The 19,270-nt window shown below is 39.7% G+C and overlaps 1 protein-coding gene across 1 annotated transcript; it reads right to left on the bottom strand.

Annotated features, from left to right (window-relative positions):
• Positions 1-15,435: 15,435 nt before the first annotated feature.
• LOC105060552 (mavicyanin) lies at positions 15,436-16,724 on the bottom strand. Its single transcript, XM_010944319.4, has 2 exons — positions 16,497-16,724; positions 15,436-15,966 (listed from the first exon to the last, which is right to left on the bottom strand). Exons 1-2 carry the CDS (start codon positions 16,660-16,662, stop codon positions 15,596-15,598), a joined length of 537 nt encoding a protein of 178 aa, XP_010942621.1. The 5' UTR covers positions 16,663-16,724; the 3' UTR covers positions 15,436-15,595.
• Positions 16,725-19,270: the final 2,546 nt, after the last annotated feature.

The following is a 19,270-nucleotide window of genomic DNA, read 5'->3' as shown; positions in this document are numbered from 1 at the left end:
GAGAGAGAAGTGGGTGCAGGGTTTTTGGTGTGTACCCTAGGATTTCTACCTAGGGTTCGGGAAGTGAGATTAGTGTGCCACGAGTGTCGTGAGTCCACCAAATTTTAGGGAGAGATCCATCAGCCTCTCAACCAATCGTGCAGACGATCCAGAGCATCCGAAGAGTCGGCACACATCGATCGAAGGAGTTCGATCAACATCAGTCATCAAAATGGTGAAATCACGAACTAGCATTCGTGAGGAGCCGATCAGACGGGAGCTTCGTGTGGACGATCCGCAGAGGTCAGACACTTATGTGGCTGCGACGTGATGATCAGAACCTCCCGACGGTGATCAGATTGCAGTGATCGACTATCCGTAAAAGGTGATGTGTTCTGAACACAGTACAGTAAAAAGTTTACTGTTTCAAATTTGAATTTCAAATTTAAATACATGCTGTTGTATCATATTTAGATCCTAGTGTAGGGTTAATTAGTATTAATTAATGAGATTAATTAATAATTTCACTGTAAAATAGTAATTTTGAAAAAAATTTAAAATTACCATTTTGCCCCTGCACTGAATTTTCGCTTCAAATGGTATCTGAGCATAGTTCTAGAATATGATATACATATGCATGCATAGATTAAGATGTAATCTATAAGTTTAAATTTAAAATTCAAAATTCAAAATTTGAAATTTGAAATTTGTTAGAAGTTTCAAATTTGAAATTCAAAATTCAAAATTTGAATTTTGAAATTTGAAATTTGAAATTTGTTTGAAATTTCAAATTTGAAATTCAAAATTTGAAATTCAAAATTTAAAATTCAAAGATTGAAAATTTGAAATTTGAAATTTGGTTGAAATCTCAAATTTGAAATTTGAAATTTAAAATTTAAAATTTGAAATTTGAAATTTGAAATTTGAAATTTGAAATTCAAAATTTAAATTTTAAAATTGGTATATTTAGATATACTTGATCCAAGTAGCAAGTAATCTAATTGGGTTGGTTGCCATGGCCGTCCGGTCATAGGAGAAAAGTAGGGTTTAAAGGTCCTCTCTTCCCATTCGATGGGGTCTCCTATGACGGTAGGGGTGCCGATGCAATTATATCCCATGCCGATGAAGCAGCGAAAGGACTTAATTATAAGATTTATCATGAATGTGTTAGATTAGATCTAAAAAAAATTAATATTTTATTTTGAGTTATTTTTTATTATGAAATGAGCAATAGGATTGCTGTTTATGAAATGTGCTGACTCGTTTGTAAAATGAGTCAACACATTTGGTGAACAAAAAATAAAATCTTTCAAAATTTAAAAATTATTTTTGAAATGCCAAACCCTGATCCATCAGCCCAAGTACTTAATTAAAAGAATTAAGTGTTGTCTAGTAGGTCTAGAATTGTGAATTAAGACCTAAGACAATTGCATAAACTTGTGGGTCCATGGGTTAGATGAATTAGGTCCATAATTGGGTTAGACTTAAGGTTAGCTTAAAAAATGGTCTAAATGGAGTAATTGGTCAAATCTAATCAAAAGTTGAATTAGATTAGGTCAAGGATACTCTAGACTCAACTTCAATAGTTGTAGTTGAATGGGTCCATGTCTTTAACTAGACCAAGATGGACTTAATTCATGGCTACGCGGTGGAGCCCTATTTACTAAGTTGATCAAAATTAAAACTAATGAACCGATTGGTGTCTAAGGTAAGTTTGGCAGTTTTGACCAGTGGTTCTTAAGCGGGAGCTACTCGCATTGATTCGATCATTGACGAGTTAATGGCAAATCCCCACCACTGATCTCACTTACCTGGCCAATCTGGTAAGTTAGATTTTGATTAGATCACTTGGTGATTAGAGCTCACCCATGTCATTAGGTAAATCAGTGTGACTGATTTAGGTGCTCCTAATGCCAGCTTTAATTAAATCCTTTTTAATCTGACTTAGTGAAGTCAGTGGGAGGATTGAAATTGGTCGGATGATTTCTTCTCTACCATCCTTTAATAAAATTCTCAAAAATTATTAGGTCCCTAAAATGATTAAGTTATAATGATAACTAAGTCAATGCCTCCCATTAAGTGAGTGATAATGAGTCCATTAGTTCAATGATCATTGGAGGCCCAAAGGCCTGGTGCTCATTGGCTAATGGAATTATCATTCATAATATGATAATTTGGTTGAGTCTTTCTGATGGTGGTTAGGTTGGCCGGCCAAAGTTGGGCATGATCATTTATTGGTCTGATTCACCAAATTAAGTCATGTTAATGGTTGGACCTAACCAGATCTTTTCAGTGGAGGCCAAAGCCTACTGATTAAGTTCTGGGGCAAAATCAATTACTAGAAGTTGTTTAGAGAAACAACTGGTTAAGAACCTACCCATAGATGCACATGGGTTGACCAACCAAAGTTGGGCTCGTGTGTAGTCTGTGTGGATTCTAGTACCCATTAAGGAATTAAAGTAATTCCTCGAATTGGAGGTTGAGGCTACCAGTTCGTAAAATATTGAAAAAAACTTTAGACTAAAGTCCAAGTCTTTAGTATTAATTTATGTACTAATAGAGGTTTGATTTTTCTTTATATAGCTATGGCCACTACCCTGTCGCTCCGATCATTATTAGATAATGACAAGCTCATGGGACCTAATTTCGATAGCTGGTATCAAAAATTGAAAATCGTCCTTGAGCATGAGCGGATCCTTTATGTAGTAACGGATCCAGCACCTGAGGAACCAGCTCCGAATGCTAGTAAGGCGATCCGAGACACTTACCAGAAGTGGCTCAATGACCACACCACCGTCCGATGTATTATGCTAGCAGCAATGAATGACGAGTTCAGCCGCAGGTTTGAGAACGCCCAGCCACAGGAGATGCTTCAAATATTGAACGACTCCTTTGGCACGTCTGACGATGTTGAAAGGCACAAAACTAGTTGTGCCATTTTCAATGCTCAGATGAGGGATGTGGCCTCAATCACTGATCATGTACTGTACCTGATCGAGATGATTGAGCGCCTAAGCAAATTGGGTTTTTCTCTGCACGAGCAGCTCGGTAAGGATGCGATCCTTAATTCCTTGCCCAAGTCCTTCCTCCCATTCCTTACTCATTTTCGAATGACAAAGCCTGCAGTAAACTACCACGGGTTGTTGGAGTTGCTGCAGAACTTTGAGAAGGATCACCAGCTCCATAAGGAGTCGGTGAATGTAGTGGGAGGGTCTTCTTCTCATCGTCGATCCTTTGGGAAGGGGAAGAAGAACAAGAAGAAGAAGAACAAGAAGGTGCAGCCTCATGCTGGGACGGTTGCACAGGGTCAGACCAAGAAGCGCAAGCCTGACCAGAGCCAGGCGGAGTGCTTCTTTTGCAAGAAGCAGGGGCATTGGAAGAGAAACTGTCCTCAATACATTACCTCCCTGGACCCGAACAGGCCGAAGAAGAAGCAAGGTAATTATATGATAACTTCTTGCAACTTTTTCATTTATGATACTACTGTCTGGGTATTGGATACCGAAAGCCCTTATCATATTTGTAATTCGATGCAGGGTCTGCAGGTCAGTAGGAGATTTGATGAAGGCGAGAGGTTCCTGAACGTTGGAGATGGAAGCAAAGTTCCAGTTCTAGCTTTAGGAATCATGAGTCTTGTTATTAATCTCGTATATAATTCTGAGTGAATATCACTATTGTCCAAGCTTTTTATTAAATATTATTTCTGTAGGCCTTTTGGCCATGTACGGTTATGATTTTTTAATAAAAAAAAATATTTACAATATCATTTTGAATGGTGTTACAATGTTTGTTGGACAATTAAATAATAGAATTTAGTTACTATCACAGCCTGTTAATGTGGTTCAAAACTTCGGTAAACGCCCTAGAATAGATAATGTGTCAGAAGTCTACCTTTGGCACTGTAGGCTAGGTCATATCAATAAGAACAGGATAAACATGTTGGCTCAAGAAGAAATTCTTGAACTTGGTGATTGTGAATCACTTCCAACCTGTGAGTCCTGCCTTCTTGGAAAGATGACCAAGTCACCTTTTACTGGAAAAGGTGAGCGAGCCAGTGAACTCTTGGGTCTGGTACATTCTGATGTATGTGGACCTATGAGCTCAAATGCAAGAGGTGGATATTTCTACTTCATAACCTTCACAAACGACCTATCGAGGTAAGGGTATGTCTACTTAATGAAGCATAAGTCAGAATCGTTTGAAATGTTCAAACTATTCCAAAATGAGGTAGAAAAACAAACTGAAAAGTGTATTAAAATTCTTCGATCTGATCGAGGAGGTGAATACCTTTTCAATGATTTTCTAACGTATCTAGAGAAGAATGGGATTCTCTCTCAGTGGACTCCTCCTGGAACACCACAGCATAATAGTGTGTCTGAAAGGAGGAATCGGACCTTATTGGACATGGTTCGATCCATGATAGGGTTTGCTGGTCTGCCGATCTTCCTCTGGGGATATGCGCTCGAATCGGCTTGCTACCTTCTAAATAGAGTTTCGAGTAAGTCTGTAGCCAAAATGCCATATGAGATATGGATAGGACGTAAGCCAGTACTCTCGCACCTTAGAGTTTGGGGGTGTCCGACTTATGTTAAACGTTTAATTACAGACAAGCTTGGACCTAGGTCTGACAAGTATAATTTTATAGGGTACCCAAAAGAGACCAAAGGGTATTATTTCTACCTTGCTGATGAGCAAAAGGTGTTTGTCAGCCTTAAGGCAATCTTTTTAGAAAAGGAGTTCCTTAGTGAAGGAACTGTTGCCTCTAAGGTCGAACTTGACGAACTTCAACAGGTGGAAAAACTGACACATGTTACTGAACCTGAACCGGATTTGATTAGATCATATCAGGAGTCCATTGATTACGCACCCTTAAGGCGGTCTGGTAGAGTACCACATCAACCGAACAGATACTATGGTTTCTTGGTCCGGGATGGCGATCCTGTCGAACTTGATAAAAATGATGAGGATCTGATCACCTACATGGATGCAATGCAGAGACCTGACTCTGAGAAATGGCTAGAGGCCATGAAATCCGAAATAGAGTCCATGAAGGTCAACGATGTGTGGACATTGGTTGACTCACCTGAAGGAGTGAAACCCATAGGGTGTAAGTGGGTCTTCAAGAGGAAGAGGGGCGCAAACGGAAAGGTGGAAACCTATAAAGCCCGTCTGGTTGCCAAGGGATATCGTCAACGTTATGGTATAGACTATGACGAGACGTTTTCTCCTGTGGCAATGCTCAAATCCATTCGGATTATGCTTGCGATAGCTGCCCATCTGAATTATGAAATCTGGCAGATGGATGTGAAGACAGCTTTTCTAAACGGAGAGCTGGACGAAGAGGTGTATATGATACAACCTGAAGGGTTCACATCCACAGATGAGTCTAAGGTATGCAAGCTACAAAAGTCCATTTATGGACTTAAGCAGGCATCTCGGAGTTGGAACATACGTTTTGATAGGACGATCAAAATGTATGGCTTCGTTAAGAACGGAGAAGAGCCCTGCATTTATAAGTGGGCTAATGGTCCAGTTGTAGTATTTCTTGTATTGTATGTGGATGACATTCTCTTAATCGGGAATGATGTTCTTGCATTACAGGGAATAAAGATTTGGCTATCATTACAATTCTCCATGAAGGATCTGGGAGAAGCTTCCTACATCCTAGGGATGAGGATCTATAGGGATAGATCTAAAAGGTTGCTTGGCTTATCCCAGTCCACGTACATTGATACTATGCTGAAAAGGTTCAACATGGAGAATTCCAAGAAAGGCTATCTACCGATAGGCCATGGAATTTCTCTCTCGAAAAGGGATTGTCTGACAACACCTCAAGAGAGAGAGCGTATGGGTAGGATTCCATATGCTTCGGCAGTGGGATCTATCATGTACGTCATGACATGTACACGATCAGATGTGGCATACTCACTAGGGGCAGTGAGTAGATACCAATCTGATCCAGGGGAGAATCACTGGAAGGTTGTTAAAACCATCCTGAAGTATTTAAAAAATACTAAGGAACAGTGGCTTGTATATGGTGAATCGGACTTGAGTCTTATAGGGTTTACAGACTCTAGTTTTCAGTCTGATCGTGATGACAGCAAGAGTGTGTCAAGATTTATTTTTACCCTTAATGGTGGGGCTGTCTGCTGGAAGAGTTCCAAGCAGCACACTGTGGCTGATTCAGTATGCGAGGCGGAGTATATTGCTGCATCAGATGCTGCCAAAGAAGCAGAGTGGCTGAGGAAATTCATCACCGAGCTCGAAGTAGCACCCTCCCTTGTTGGTCCAGTTTTGCTCTACTGTGACAGCTCTGGAGCCATTGCTCAGGCGAAGGAACCGAAGGCACACCAGTGGACGAAGCATATTCTGCACCGCTACCATCTCATCCGAAAGATCGTGGATCGAGGTGACGTCGACCTTCAGAAGATCGACGGGAAGGAGAACCTGGCCGACCCATTCACTAAAGCCATTGCGGTGAAGGAGTTCAACGACTACAAGTCGAAGATGGGTATTAGATACTGCACTGATTGGCTTTAGGCCAAGTGGAAGATTGTTGGGAATAGTGTCCCAAAGGCAATCGTCAGCTTGTTGACGGTTGTGCTCCTTTTGTATTAGTACATGAATTATAAATAAATAAAAATTATTTTGATATTTTTTCATCACAAATATTTTATCTTCTAATGAACTCCTGTGTTGTGGTGAAGTCCTTAGGACTATTTAGACTCGACAAAGGAGGATTTGTCGCTTAGTCCTTAAACCTGTTCGCGACCAAATGATACGTTGTTACCAAGGACGATAACGTTTATCGAGCATAGGTCGTTGTGTGCCATATGGGTTGGTTGTCCTCATAACCAAGGAGTGTGGAGACACTGGTATGGCATACAGGTGAGATGTAATGGTACATCTGCACCGAACGTGACCGACTCCAGAGCTATTTCTGCTGTCAAGATTTGCTCCGATGGGATATGGATATAAATGTCCCTCCGACCTGAGACCGCCACGGTGACTCTTGCACGCAACTCACTGCACTTAGGCACTGGACTACCTGAATTTCTAATTCAGTGACGGAAGGCTGCTGGGTGTAGTCAAGTATTTGACTTGTCGGTGCGTGTGTCAAGATGGGATTGACCACTCCAGTTTAGGAGCTGTGTACAGTCGTGTTTCAATTTAGCAAAACCTTGACCAGGGTAGTCCTAGTGAGGAGTCACAGGACTAATTGAGTTGAGCACGATTCGGATGATCTCATCAGGGTTGACAGTTTAACCCTGAGTCGTCCTAAACACAGAGGTCAAAAGAGATGAATTATACGGTAACCATATTCATGTTGGTTCTGAATATTGCGATTGCGACTATTCGACCTATCCGGTCGTCGGGTACCATTGCTAGATGGTCACTTCGATTAGTACAGGAATTGGTTCCTGTGCTACCAGCTTAGGTTTGAACCTGCGGGGTCACACACATTAGAGATTTCTTTCTGATCTGATGGCTGATTATGAGTCTTATGTGTCTGAGACTCTATGATTGAGAATTAGGATTCTCTGATCATGAGTTCCACATATTTTGGGTACCGGGGTCAAAATTTTGAATTTCAAATTTTGAATTTGAAATTTGAACTCTTTGATCAGAGTTTCATATCGATGGTCTCTGATGCCTAATTGCCCATCGGATTTGCACTCAATATTTATGATAGGTTTAATTAGTGATTTGATCGCTAATTAACTCAATTTGATTGAGTAATTATTTTTAGATCAAGTCCAATTGAATTGGATTCAGTTTGGATTGACTCGATTAGGTTAAGTGTTGATCTAATCGCTAAGGTGGTTTAGTCTCTGATTTGATCAGGGGTTAGGCTTAGTTAATTCCTAATTTGATTAGAATTTTATTGAGCCTAATTAAGCCTAATTGTGTTGGGTTTAATCTGGTCTAATTGTGCTTAACCTATTTTAATTAGGTTGGCTCAATTTGAATCAAACCACCTTGTTTTAAATTCCCTGCGCCACCCAACTTCCTTGCGCCCATTTGAATTCACGAGAAGAAATTTTCTCGTGAATTTTCTCCAACGCAAAGCTCTCTAATGCTCATATTTCTGTGCGCCAATTATTTGGATTAACTTGGTTTGTTACCCATCCAAATTCAAAGAGATTTTGAATTTGAATGGATAACCAAATAACCATGCGCCAGCTTATCCTCTTTTGTGCGCCCCATATTCCACACGAGAAATGGTTTCTCGTGAAAGTCTCCACGTACAAAAAAAAAAAAGGTCACGCCATCTCTTCTTTCTCGCACAAATGGATGAGGATAAGATTGGTTGGCACTTGAATTCAAATTTGATTTGAATTCAAGTGAGCAACCACCTCTTTTTATCCACTCACACGCTTTCAACATCTCTTGCGATGTTTTATAAAATAAGAAAGGGAGGGGGCATGGGCAATAAAAGAAAGAAGAGATAAGGGGCGTGGGGAGGTTCTGAAAATATTTTGAAGTGTTCAAAATTTACCGAGAGGAGAGAAAAAGGAGAGAGAAGTGGGCGCAGGGTTTTTGGTGTGTACTCTAGGATTTCTACCTAGGGTTCGGAAAGTGAGATTGGTGTGCCACGAGTGTCGTGAGTCCACCAAATTTCAGGAAGAGATCCATCAGCCTCTCAACCAACCGTGCAGACGATCCGGAGCATCCGAAGAGTTGGCACACATCGATCGAAGGAGTTCGATCAACATCAACCATCAAAAGGGTGAAATCACGAACTAGCATTCGTGAGGAGCCAATCAAATGGGAGCTTCGTGTGGACGATCCGTAGAGGCCAGACACTTGTGTGGCTATGATGTGACGATCAGAGCTCTCCGACGGTGATCAGATTGCGGTGATCGACTACCCGCAAAAGGTGATGTGTTCTAAACACAGTACAATAAAAAGTTTACTGTTTCAAATTTAAATTTTAAATTTAAATACATGCTGTTGTATCATATTTAAATCCTAGTGTAGGATTAATTAGTATTAATTAATAAGATTAATTAATAATTCTGCTGTAAAATAGTAATTTTGAAAAAATTTTAAATTTACCATTTTGCCCCTGCACTGAATTTTCGCTTCACTTATTTATCGTGATGTTTGGATCCTTCCCCTACTCTGTCTTTGTTAGGACACCGCTACTATATAATATTCGTTGATGATCAAAGCAAATTTATTTGGTTTTATCCATTAATGTGCAAATCTAATATGTTTTCTATTTTCTTATAATTTCAAGCTTTGGTTGAATGACAGTTCTCTCACACTATCAAATCCATCCAAACTAATTGAGGAGGAGAGTTTCGCTCTCTTTCTCATTTTTTAATAAAATTAGTATTACCTATCGTGTGGTTGCTCCTCACACACATGAGCAGCAAGGGGCTATCGAATGCCGTCATCATCACATTACGGAGACCGGCCTCTCTCTTCTTGCCCATGAGTCTGTGCCCATATTGTACTAGCACTATGCCTTTGAAACGGCTTTTTTCTCATTAATAGGATGTCATCCAAAATAACTAATGGTGTATCCCCCTTTGAACTCATTTACAACAAACCATCGTCTTATACTTTCCTACGAATTTTTGGATGTCTATGCTATCTCTATCTTCGTCCTTATAATTGTTATAAAATAGAGTACTGGTCTCAACCGTGTGTGTTTCTCGGCTATGGTCTCTCTTACAGTACCTATCGATGTCTCGATTTGATAATAAATCGTACATATATCGCTAGATATGTTCGCTTTGACAAATCTACCTTTCCTTTTCAATCTCACTCCCTATTGAATCCTCCACCACAACCATCTCCCCCTTCCTCCCCTTGGGGCATTACATCTCTTCAGCCTTTACAAAAGGCCAGCCTACCACTAGCATCCATCCCTCCATCAGTTCTCCATTCTCCTTCATCGGTAGTATCTCCTTCCCTTAGCATTAACGACTCTGTACTTGTTCGAACCAGGTTATTTACTGACATCTATCGCAACCCTTTATCAGCAACATTCTCCCTTACTACACCTTCCCCAATAGCTGATTCCCAGCTAGACATGCCCTCCTCTGATCCACCTGCTCAAACCACCCATATCCATCCCATGGTGCTTCGACCCTATCCAAACCAACTGTCTGCCCTCACCACCATTATCCTCACCAAGGAACGTACTTATTTTACATAGGCATCAAAACACTCTGAGTGGTGTGCTGCAATGACTGAAAAATTTAATGCTCTAGTTCGCAATGGTATATGGTCTCTCGTACCACGTTCATTTCACCAACGAAATTTGGTTTGATGTAAATGGGTGTATAAAATCAAGCGAAAGGCTGATGGCTCTATTGAGCGCTACAAAGCACGCTTAGTGGCTAAGGGGTTCCATCAACAATTTGATCTCGACTACAATGAGACATTCAGTCTGATTATCAAGCCTACCATAATTCGAACTATTTTAAGTCTTGCAATCTCTCAGGATTGGTCCATCCGGCAATTAGATGTTCGCAATACATTTCTATATGGTAATCTTATAGAGAAAGTTTATATGTCCCAACTATCAGGTTTTGAAGATCGTGACCATCCAGATTATATCTGTCATCTTCACAAATCTCTATATAGGTTAAAACAAGCACCCCATGCTTGGCTTCATCGTCTCTCCCAATTTCTTTTTGGATTGGGATTTGTTGCTAGCAAGACCGATCCTTCATTATTTATTTTGAGGATGATCTCTCATGTGATCTATGTGCTTATCTATGTTGATGATATTTTGGTAACCAGCAGTGACTTCAATCAAGTCTTTCTACTCCGTCAGCTGGCTATAGAATTCTCTATTAAGGATCTTGGTGATCTCTATTTTTTCTTAATAATTGAAGCTATTCGAAACTCTACCGGTTTGTTATTATCTCAAACCCGCTACATTAGAGATCTACATATTCCAAGATAGGCATGGTTGACTGTAAACCTGTTCAGACCCCAATGGCTACACCACAGGTTTCTAATTCAGGGGGTGCTCCCCATCCAGACTACACATAGTATCGCTCTATTATTGAAGCTCTTCAGTATGTCACTCTGACATGCTCTGATATTTTCTTTACAGTGAATAAAATATGTCAATTTATGCAGTCTTCTAGTGCTGATCACTGGATTATGGTCAAGCAAATCTTATGGTACCTTGAAACAACAGCTGATCATGAGTTACAGATTAGCCGATTGATTTCTTACTCTCTCCAAGCCTTCTCTGATGTAAATTGGGTAGGTAGTGTGACTAATTGGCGCTCCACTGGGGGTTATACAATTTTTCTTGACCCCAACCTCATTTCTTGGGCATCTCACAAACAGAAGATAGTTGCTCGCTCTTCGATAGAGTCTAAATACAAGGCCTTAGCTGATACATCAACTGAACAAATCTGGCTTGAGTCTTTATTTCAAGAGCTAGACCATCGTTTCTATAGTCCCCCAATTCTATAATGCAATAATATTGGGGCCACTTATCTCTCGGTCAATCTTATTTTTCATGCTCGTATGAAATATGTCGAGATTGATTTTTATTTTATTCGTGAACGTGTTGCACGATGTCAACTATCTATTCAGTTTATTTCTACCCAAGATCAACTTGCCGATATTCTTACCAAGCCTTTGGGTATCTTACGTTTCAGATTCTTATGGGACAAGCTGAAGATTCGTGATCACGAATCTCCAACTTGAGAGGGTGTATCAATGCACAGATCATCTTCCATATTTAGTTCACCTATATTTGGCCTCTTATCAATGCATAGCTCAAATTATATATTTGATCTCTCCCTACTTAGTATGAAATTTAAAATACTTCTCTTATAATAGCTGACCTCCTTACTTAGTATGAAATTTGAAATCTTGTCATAACTGGTCTAGACTATAATAGCATGTAATTTGAATTCTTGTCATAGCTAGTCTATACTATAATAGCATGTAATTTGAATTTCTGTAATAGCTGATCTAGATTACAATTGTAATCTATATGTTCCTATCAGATGACTATGAAATATTAAGAGAAAAGAAATTATCTTTATCAAAGCTTTATATTTGTTGATGGAACCTTCGGGAGCTTGATTCCATAGACCCATTTGGACCCAACAATATCCATACTAGGTTGGTCAGGAAAAAGATTTCATGTCCAAGTGTTCATTGCAAAGCAATGAATTCAACATCCACAACAGATCTCCACTCAGCTGATTTTGAAGCCTATGCATACCATGTAGGTTCAATGGGATGCACCGCTAGTAGAACCTTATATAGAGCATATTTCAGTTTGGGCTTGATAACACTAGATTGTGATCTTGTCATCATTAATTGGATGAGTGTGAGTGGTAGTTGGGACTAGTTGATACAGTTGGGATGTGTCAGCTACGGATAGTGATAGAACTGCTGGGGTGATTTTCTGGGTTCGATTCAGCATTAATTGGTTACTGGGCTCGAGATGTTGGATTTGTAGTAGCTGTTGGGATAACTGAAGGTGGGACAAAGGCACTGATGTCATGGTTGGATGTGAAGATAGAAGATAGGCTAGAGGATAGGAACCCATTGCAATCGGGGGCATTGGACTGCTTCACCTAAGTAGTATGCAAAGAGGTTCCTACAAAAAGAGCTGGAGCAGAATTGAGATGATACATGGCAAAAATGCAAGCCATTCGTCAAGAGAAACAATAAGGCAAACAGTAGAGAAAAGAGAACTGGACTAAAATAGATTAACCTCAATAAATTCATACTGTAATATCTCCCAGTCTATATAAACTATAGGCTAGATATATTCTAATATTATTTATAAAAAAAATCATCACGTTTGAAATTTTGAAATCAACCCTGAATATAGCATTGGTCATAAAAATACCGTAAAGACCATGCCACAACATGATGCAATTTTGTCATCATCGTGAGATCATCAGAAGCTAGAAAAATTAGCATTTCAAATTAAATGAGGAGATATAAAGATATGATCCTTTCACTAGTCACAAGGCATTCCACGGGCTTCTTAAGGATCTGACATGTTAATATGTTAAATCCCACGCATCCAAGGCACCAGTGACAAGCTCTTTGAATGGGACATTTTGGTAAGATCACTGTCACCCTCCATTTCAGGGCTTAAAATAGATGGTCCAGGGATCAGAAAAAAAAAAAAAGGAAAAAAAAAAGTCCGTTAGACTTTCAAGTCTTGATCATTGAAAAATTTAATTTATATAACAGTTTTTATAGACCAAGAATACCTCGACCGGATACCGCCTTAGTATTCGGTCACCTATCACCTTACACCACTATGCCAATTACTCAAACCTTTTTCTTCTGAGAAATGCTTTGAATTCAATGGCGTAATAAACCAAATCAGACTTAAATGTTAACTCTCCATGTACATGTCAAACAAGCCCTGTTTCTCTTAGACTTAAGACCACTTTTAAGTAGGTTAGGTGAGCCATCACCTTAGATGTGGTTGCTTGTCATCTAAAGAAAGCAATTAACATCAAAATAGAGCAAGATATTGTGAAGAATGGTCAACAAGAGAGAAGACAATAGTGCGGTGACTTTATTTAACCAGCTGCTTGGTCCAGCTCTAGGCCTTTTCCCATTTGATCAAACAAAGACGTCAATTTTCATCTATTTTCCATTTGTCATCTACCTTCTTTCTTTTCCTTTCTCTACAAGAGGCTGCTAGATTTTTTTTTCTTTTCATTAAAAAGCTCAAAGGCTATTCATTAGCTAGTGCAAGGTTTGGGACCATAGTCCTTGTCAAGGCTTGTAACAGAACTATTCTGCACTATTTGTTAGCTAATCTACTACTTGGTTAGCTTTGAGCTAATCTCCCATTTTTTGGCTATGCCTATCTGAAATTACTATGGCATGCACCGTGCCACGTCTCTCTTGTCATGTCATTAATGAGGCTTTGGGGATCACACTGCATGAGATATCTGATTAAGGCCCTTTTTTGCACAGCTTTTCCTCTTGCTATTTGAGTATATTAGAAGCCTGAATAGATTTTGTAGATCATTAATATACGTTCATCTTGACTATATCAAATTAATTATACCTTCAATTTCTGCATTGCAACCTGTTTCAAAATGTGATGCGTTGGTATTTAACTTATCTCATAATCAAGTGCATCCAATCAACCATCTAAGACCCTGGTGAGGTATTTTTTATTGGCTAAAAACCTCACCTCAGTATGAGCCTAGCATCCTCATGAGGTGAAACTTCCGTCATTGAAAGCTACAACGTTATCAATTCATTAATCTTAGTCCAAACATCGGGAAAAAAAATGGCAATGTTAATTTTGTCAACGTCATTTGCCACTTGCTGGTAGACTTTGGAAACTTGATCTCTTATCAGTTCATTCAAGGTGTATCTTGGACATTTTCCCACCTTAGGAATTTTTTGCATTAGAGATGCTTGTTTTGATGTTACTTTCGTCGAAAGAACGCCCAATTCTATCCACAAGGGAGTTGGTGCAAGACTGGGGACATTTGAAGAGTTCCATATCATATAGAAAATCAACCTCATGACTAGTTTGGTCTGCACTAGTTTTTTCCAAGAGAAATGTCTTATTAAACTTGATTTGATTGTCATATAAAAAAAAAAAAAATTGATTTGATTGTGATGCTATCGGTGGGAACGCAACTTCAGTTACCAATTTATTAAATGTATGACAAATGCATTCCATGTTTGAGATGCATCCGATGGATATGTCATGTTCAAACTTAGTGGAAATCTGGACTACCTGAGTAAATTATAGTAGGGATGGATAACCATTGCCATATATATATATTACTTCTGTCTCAAGTGATGCTGGAAGTAAATTTCTCTAGAATACCAGTCCTATCCCAACAAGCCTTTCCCATTTTTTTATCTAAAAGTCAATGAGGCGCTCTCTATCTCCATCCTGCAGTTTTTCTTTGGATCACAATTTTCTACGGCCTGTAGACTGCAACGTAGAGTAATGCCATCAGAAGATGGATGACCATCAAATTAACAGTGCTTTCTATGTACGACAGTGCAGTATATACTCATGGACCATCTTGTTTGATGGTCATCGATCCATCTTCTGGTGGTGGCCATCGAAAGCTCCACAGTACTCTGCAACGCAGCCAACTCACCATAGAGGATATATTTTCTTTTTGTCTAGGTCTCTTCCTCTTTCTAGATCACATCTTCTGCATGATTTGGCATGAGACCTAAAAGAGGGCATCAAAATGATAATCTTCAACAAATTCGCCTTGCCTCTTTTCACCAACCTCATGCTATCTTCCAACTCACAAGTTCCACCTTCCCGAGATTGAATTATTTATAAGAAGTCCATGTCCGGGTCTGTCATGCCAAAGGTGCCATCCATCCATGCATCATCATCCACCTAATCCCTTTAACCGACCAAAGCAACAAAAGAAAAAGTAAATGGACCAGAATAATATCCCTGAAATCATCATGCCAGCTGTTCCAATTTGCACCAACCTATCACACTCAAATGACACTATATTCATGCTAATTAATACTACATAAATAACCACCACGCTGCAAAAGCATTCTCCCAATAACACAATAATACCAGCCACCTAACATACAAGAAATGACTCAATAGAGCATAAGTGCACTGTCTCCACCCTGGCCTGCAGGACTAGAAGAGCAGCACCACCAATCCGGTGAGCGACACCATCGCCGAGGCCGGCACAAGGCCAGCTGGAGCGGCGGAGTTGTTGCCGGTGGTGGTGGGGGGGGGTGGGCTGGCTGTCGGCGTGGTGGAGCTGGGTGGAGGTGGGGGCGTGGAAGGCGAGCCGGGGGATGATGATCGGACGGTGACTTCCAGCTTCATTCCTAGGTTGCAGTGACCGGCTATGGCGCAGATGTAGTAGCGTGTGCCCGTCGTGTTGAGTTCGATGGTTGCTGGCCCATTGGTCACAGAGCTGATGGCGTTGCTCGATGAGCAGGAATTGTAGTCGCTCGAGCTCACCCCCGTGACGGTGTGAGCCCCGGTCGCGAAGTTGAACACTAGTGCAACAGGGCCAGCAGAGTGGATTAATTGGATGAGATTTGGTTAACATAATATATGAGATTAAATTTGATGCATGCTATATGTGAATGCAAACTGTTCATGATCCGCTTCATTCCAGTTCTTTTATAAAGTTGTTATGTGTCGCTATGAATGAAGAAAAGTCTAATCTTCCAACGCAAAAAGAGAGAGAAGTCTAAAGAGCATGAATAGATTATTGTGAATTGCTTTGTGAGATCAACCTTGCAAGAAATGATGCATGATTCAAAGTCACTTTGTAAGTGATGCAATTCTACTTTGTAAGTGGTGCTATTTAGATGTCCTCATATGTCGTTTTGAATTAAACCAACTTCTTTCTTTTATTGCATTTTGGAATGCAGACAAGATATTCATGAAAAAATAACTTTGTTAGCGCAATTATTAGCTATAAGAAGAGAGCTTGAACCTAAAATACTGATAAAGCCCATGGTTAACCATTTGGCAATTATAATAAAACATAAAGTTGGAGAAAAAGGCTACAGAAACTAACAGAGGCTATCACCAACGATGAAGTCTTTGCCACTGGTCCAAGTATTGTAATTGACGTTCGTCGTCCAACCCGATGAATCGCCGACGGTGTATTTGGTGGCCGAGCCCCATGTTGCACAACTCATGAGGAGAAGAGCAGCCAAGGCTATAGAAGTGCATCCAGCCATTTTGGAACTTGTTCAAAAGGAAGAGAGGTTGTGGGATGGCAAGAGGGAGTTGCACATTTGATACGAGAGGTTAGAGGGTCCTTAAATAAGGCTCCGAGGGGCGGCTTGGTTGGGGTTAGTAGGACTAGGTCCATCTTGTCTAACAAATTACTTGCAAGCTTTACTAGCTTTTATTAAGTCTATATTAAATGATGGGAATGCTTTAAGAAAGTCTCCGTGTGTACCAAAGGGGCGGCCACAACTGCTGCTCTTCTCTCCTCCAGGTTTTAGGATTCATATCTGCTATGACGGCGACACATGGAAGGGCTTGTCCAAGGACAGGAAATATTTGCATTGAACCTAAAAGTAATATGTAGTATCAGGCTTCAACAGGCCCACCGTAGATTTTTCATATGGATGATACTAATACTGATCCTGAGTTTAACCTAGTCGACCTACACTAGTAAAATGGTGTATCAAATATATTCAAATGGATCATTACAGCTTAGCTGATCACACAGCAAATAATGGAGAAATTTTTAGGCAGACTTAGTCTACCATAAATATGGTACAAAGCCAATAAAAAAAAAAAAAAATCACATCAGAAATTATTGAGTCATGTTCGAAGAGTAATAATGCCTAAGGTGACTATTGATCATGGTGTCTTTCAGTGGTAGGTGAGATTTATATATTTGGCCATATTGTAGACCAAATATATATAGCACTCGCAAGATTCAACATGGCCGCGTGGAAGATGTAATTTTTAATTAGTCATCAAAACATGCATGTTTAGAAGCCAAAAAACTACCACCATGAGCAACTGTACAGTATTCTGTCTTCCACGCAGCTAAAATTTTACAATAAGATGACCAAAGATTAAGTCATAAGAGTTAGAGTGGTATATATATATAATTCATTAATATACCCAGTACAACCATATAGTCATTATGGTCATTACAATCATTAGAAACTGTACAGAAAATTCATCCTCTTTCTTTTGCTAGGTGAAAGTTCGCCCTTTTTCCACTAACACTCTCCCTCCCTATCATAGAAATATCACACCAAGGAGACCATAATTTCAATATGAGAAACTAATGTATTCCACAAGATTAAAGTCAATGGTCGTGCGTGCATGCATACATACATACATGTAACATATAACACATTTAGAAGATGGAGGTAATCACTACCTTGATATCAATCATTTTAGATCCAGTAATTAGATATCTAAGTCAATGATTTGATCCTGGACCTTTACCAAAAAAAAACTGATTTGATCTAATTCAGGCTGAATTGTTCTGGATCCGATTGGGTTGCTTCTGGGAGCACTACTGTTCTTTCGGAAGCTTCCCTTACCAACCTCAACGGAGCCGGGTAAAAGCGTCTCACCATGTGTTTGACCGGCTCGTCACGTCGACGACAAGGGTCCACGTGGCAACATCAATAGTTTGGGCCCACCGCAGTGGTGGGATTCGGTTTTGGTGGGGCCCAATCTTTCCGTGTGGAAGCTGCTACTATATACGCAGTCTTTGGGTGTATGGGCAAACTTGGTGGCCAAGGCGTTGCTTTCGCCCGCAATGGCGGCCACCTAACGCGCCTCCCTCGCCCTGTCTCGCTTTATGACCTGCGTTTATGGGAAAGAAGTGGAACATTCAAAGTAGAAGGATAAAGAGAGTTTGCTATGTGAGCCAAACATAGCATACGTTTGCCACAAATAAGAGTGCGACACGTGCCCAACTTTAATTAGTTCATGCTTTGTATTTTTTTTTTTTTTTTTGATTTTGTGGGTAGAACATGTTCTGCATATATTGCAATGCTTTTCTCACATTAAGCGTGTTTCCCCGAAGTCAAACCCGAAAGGTGTTTCTCCGAGTGTTTGACATGGATAATTTTTCCATCAACTTTTAGTAGCAATGCTGCAGCTATGACAAATTTGCGATAGCTAGGGATCTGGAGGCAATGTTGTGAACCAATAGCTAGCTAGGGATCTGGAGGCACTGTTGTGAACTAATCAAGCTGGTTTATTTCATGCAGTTTTCTATAGATGTACATGAAGGTGCTATTTCGATAGAGAGAATTGGATTGATATTATGATCGATCGAAATAATCGTAACGCAAACTATCACTTGCATGTAGCATTTGATAGCATATGAAATAATGATATAGACACGATTGATTCAAGAGAAAAGAAAATTTTATGGACTTATCGGGGAAATGTTTTATATTAGTCTTTTTTTCCCCAGCCTTGGGATAATTTCACATATTAGAATGGATAAAATTTTGGCTGACAAATTGATGTGATATTACAAACTATATATAGAAGAAGTTCTATATCTTTTTGGTAAGCTTTTCTTCCCTTAAATGTTCTGAATCTCATTAGTAAATTCATATAGTAGATAAATCAGAAAGCATGATGGCAACTTGTAAATTCCAAAGCGACCTATGTCGTCTTATATGGGTAATTCGTTTTTCTCCCTTTTGTTAAGTTCATACATTACATGGTAGAGAAATATATTGGGAAGAGAATGTAGAACTACACTCCTAAGGGATAGCATATTTCATTTCTTTCTCAATTAGATGTCTAGATGATGCTTTTGATCCGGAAACTAATTGAAATTGTCATAATTTG

Source organism: Elaeis guineensis, chromosome 13, assembly GCF_000442705.2.
Source record: "Elaeis guineensis isolate ETL-2024a chromosome 13, EG11, whole genome shotgun sequence".
Classification (NCBI taxonomy): domain Eukaryota; kingdom Viridiplantae; phylum Streptophyta; class Magnoliopsida; order Arecales; family Arecaceae; genus Elaeis; species Elaeis guineensis.
This window is presented reverse-complemented; position numbering and strand designations above follow the sequence as displayed.

What these genes read in the sequence shown, in the direction of transcription:
- LOC105060552 (XM_010944319.4), bottom strand. Translation starts at nt 16,662, where the DNA reads ATGGCTGGATGCACTTCTATAGCCTTGGCTGCTCTTCTCCTCATGAGT. An exon ending in CATCGTTGGTGATAGCCTCT is followed by an intron (nt 15,967 to 16,496) that starts GTTAGTTTCTGT and finishes CTGTTGCACTAG; the next exon opens with TGTTCAACTTCGCGACCGGG.